We start from the raw sequence: 3,149 nt of genomic DNA, 5'->3' as shown, positions 1-3,149 counted from the left end.
TTACGGGAGTAGAAAGCCTCATCTTTCTCCCGCGGAGCGGCTGGTAGTTTCGAACCGCTGACCTTAAGGTTCGCAGCCTGATTCATAACCACTACGCTACCAGAGCTCCTTACAAGTACCCTAGGGGGGAAAAATTACATTATAGGCTATAATTATTGAAAGACTGTACTCAAAAGCTATATGTTGATTGGCTATGTTTTGAAGAATAGCAAGTGCATCTCAACTAAAGTCTTCTGAGGAAAAGCCCTCAATTCATGTTGCTGTTGTTAGCCATCAAGTTAGCCCTAATTGTGACAAGCTTATGTGGAATGAAATGAAATGATGCCTGATCTTGCACCATTTTCATGAAAGTTGGCATGTTTGAATCCATTGCTATTGTATCAGTCCATCTCATTAGGGGACTTTGACTCATTTGGACATGTCATCAGAAAAAACCAATCACTATAAAAGGACATCATGTTTTACAAAGGTGATAGTTACGGTTTTGTGTCAATGACATTGGGCCTGGATTCTCAGTGGTTTGGCATTAAGAGGTGGTAACCTCCCACGATAAGATCTAATATAATGTAATCGGCTGGGCCTTGATTCTCAGTGGTTTAGCACCCCCAGGATAAGAGCTAATATAGTATATAATTATATTATCCTGTGAAAATCCTCACTTCTATGATGCTAATGGAGGAAGACTCATTAACAACCTGAAATATGCAGATGATACATTCTTGCTTGCTGAAAATGAAGAGGACTTAAAATACTAATGAGGATCAAAGACCACAGCCTTCAATATGGATTGCACCTCAATGCAAAGAAAACAAAAATTCTCACCGCAGGACTAATAAATAGCATCATGATAAATGGAGAAAAGACTGAAGTTGTCAAAGACTTCATTTGGCTTGGATCCACTATGAACATTCATGGAAGCAGCAGCCAAGAAATCAAACAAAGTATTGCATTAGGCAAATCTGCTGCATAAGACCTTTAAGTGTTCAAGAACAAAGATATCAATTTAAGGATTAAGATTCATCTCACCTAAGCTATGGTATTTTCCAGTAGTCTCATATGCATGTGAAAGTTGGACAATAAGGAAGACTGCAGAATGGATGCATTTGAGTTATGGTGTTGGAAAAGAATATTAAAAGGATCATGGACTGCAAGAAGAATAAACAAATCTGTGTTGGAAGAAGTACAGCCAAAATGCTCCTTAGAAGTGAGGATGGTGAGACTTTGTCTGTCATGTTTGAAAACTTCGGACATGTTTTCAAAAAGGCTCAGTCCCTGGAGAAGGACACTACGCTTAGGCAGTCAACAGAAAAGAGGAAGACCCCCAACGAGATGGATTGGCACAGTGCCAGCAGCAATAGGCTTAAGACTAACAATGATTGTTCTGTTGTGCATAGGATCACTATGAATTGGAATTGACTGGATGGCATCTAACTACAACAACACTGATGTTTATGAGATTGGATACAATCTATCGGATTAGGCTGTAATTTGAGAGTCAATCTCTTTGGAGATATAAAAGAGTTTAAAAAGACAAACAGAGCTTAGAGGGACGTACTACCAAGAAGCAATAAGAGATAGGAGTTGAATGTGTCCTTTGGACCTGGGGTTTCTGTACTACGAAGCTTCTAGATCCAGGGAAAGACTGATGCCAAGGTATGTGGCTATCTCCCAGGAACGCTGTATGTACAGGTTCTGAAAGGAGACAAGGCTCTATCTCCAGAGTCGGTGCTCTGAATTTAGACTTCTAGCTTCCTTAATTGTGAGAGAAATTTCTGTTTGTTAAAGCCATCCACTTATATTTCTGTTATAACAGCACTACATAATTAAGATAGCAAAGAAGAGGGCCAAAGAAAATGAGGGAAGCTCACTTGAAAACATATGCAACTTAAAAATCAAATCAGCAGTACTTGCCTCTTTTTCAGCTTCTTTAAAAGCGGCTTCTTTTTCCTTTACCCGCTGCATAAATCTCTGTTTCAATTGCTCTTCTTCCCTCTGACATTGCTCTGAAAACTCTTTCCTCTTGGCTTCATAGATCTCTTGAAAACTAAAAGAAGGTTTTTATTACTCTCAGCATAGTGGTTACGAATTGGGCTGCGAACCACAAGGTCAGCAGTTCGGAACTACCAGCGGTTCCGCGGGAGAAAGATGAGGTTATCTGCTCCCGTAAAGATTTACAGCCTCGGAAACCCTGTACAGGGTATCTATGGGTTGGAACCGACTCAACGGCACTTAACATCAACAGCATCTTAAAATTCTAATAAACATGCACAACTACATATATAAGGTCTATTAAGTCTTATATAAAAATATTTATGAATATCTGTCATGTACAACAACAAAATATATGGAATTTTCGCTATCATGAGAAGTAAAAAGCAAGGTGTTGTATTTAAAGTAATAGTGTATATGTTGTTAGGTGCTATCAGTAATGATTTAAACTTTCAGCTACTCCATATGACAAAATAGAACTGTTCAGAGGGTTTTCGAGGCTATAATCTTTATGGAAAGGAGCTCTGGTAGCATAGTGGTTACGAGTCGGGCCGCCAACCTCAAGGTCAGCAGTTCGAAACTACCAGCAGTTCCCCAGAAGAAAGATGAGGCTTTCTGTTCCCGTAAAGATTTACAGCCTCGGAAACCCTTTGCAGGGTCATTATGAGTTGGAACCAACTCCACAGTACTTAACAACAACAATCTTTATGGAAGCTAGTTGTGTGTCAATTTGGCTGGGCCACAATTCTCAGTGATTTGAATTTATGATGTAGTCATCCCCTAAAATGAGATCTGATACAATGTAATCTCTTCTTTTATTAACTCTGCTATGAACAGTCAATCAATTACAAGAATATTCCCTCAGGGGTGTGGCCTGCTTCCAATATATATGTTGTTGTTGTTATGTGCCATCGAGTCGGTTCTGACCCATAGCGACCCTGTATAGGGTTTCCGAGGGTGTAAATCTTTACAGGAGTAGAAAGCTTCATCTTTCTCCCGCGGAGCAGCTGGTAGTTTCGAACCGCTGACCTTAAGGTTCGCAGCCCGATTCGTAACCACTACGCTAAGTTGTATATATAAGCAGTCAGGCACCATAGAGGTTTTTGAGACAGAAAGAAGCAGGAAGTAGAAAGAAGAAAGAAGAGAGAAGCAGAGAGAAA

The 3,149-nt window shown here is 39.9% G+C and overlaps 1 protein-coding gene across 1 annotated transcript in view; it reads right to left on the bottom strand.

The window, feature by feature from the left end:
• Window positions 1-3,149, bottom strand: part of SEPT14 (septin 14) — a 39,475-nt gene that overhangs the window by 3,358 nt on the left and 32,968 nt on the right. The window contains exon 8 of the mRNA XM_006859733.1: window positions 1,912-2,044. Coding sequence (XP_006859795.1) covers window positions 1,912-2,044 — 133 coding nt within the window. The remainder of the gene's footprint in view (window positions 1-1,911; window positions 2,045-3,149) is intronic.

Source organism: Chrysochloris asiatica, unplaced genomic scaffold (assembly GCF_000296735.1).
Source record: "Chrysochloris asiatica unplaced genomic scaffold, ChrAsi1.0 scaffold00034, whole genome shotgun sequence".
Taxonomy (NCBI): Eukaryota; Metazoa; Chordata; class Mammalia; order Afrosoricida; family Chrysochloridae; genus Chrysochloris; species Chrysochloris asiatica.
Note: the sequence above shows the minus strand (reverse complement) of the source record. Positions and strands in the feature narration are given on the sequence as shown.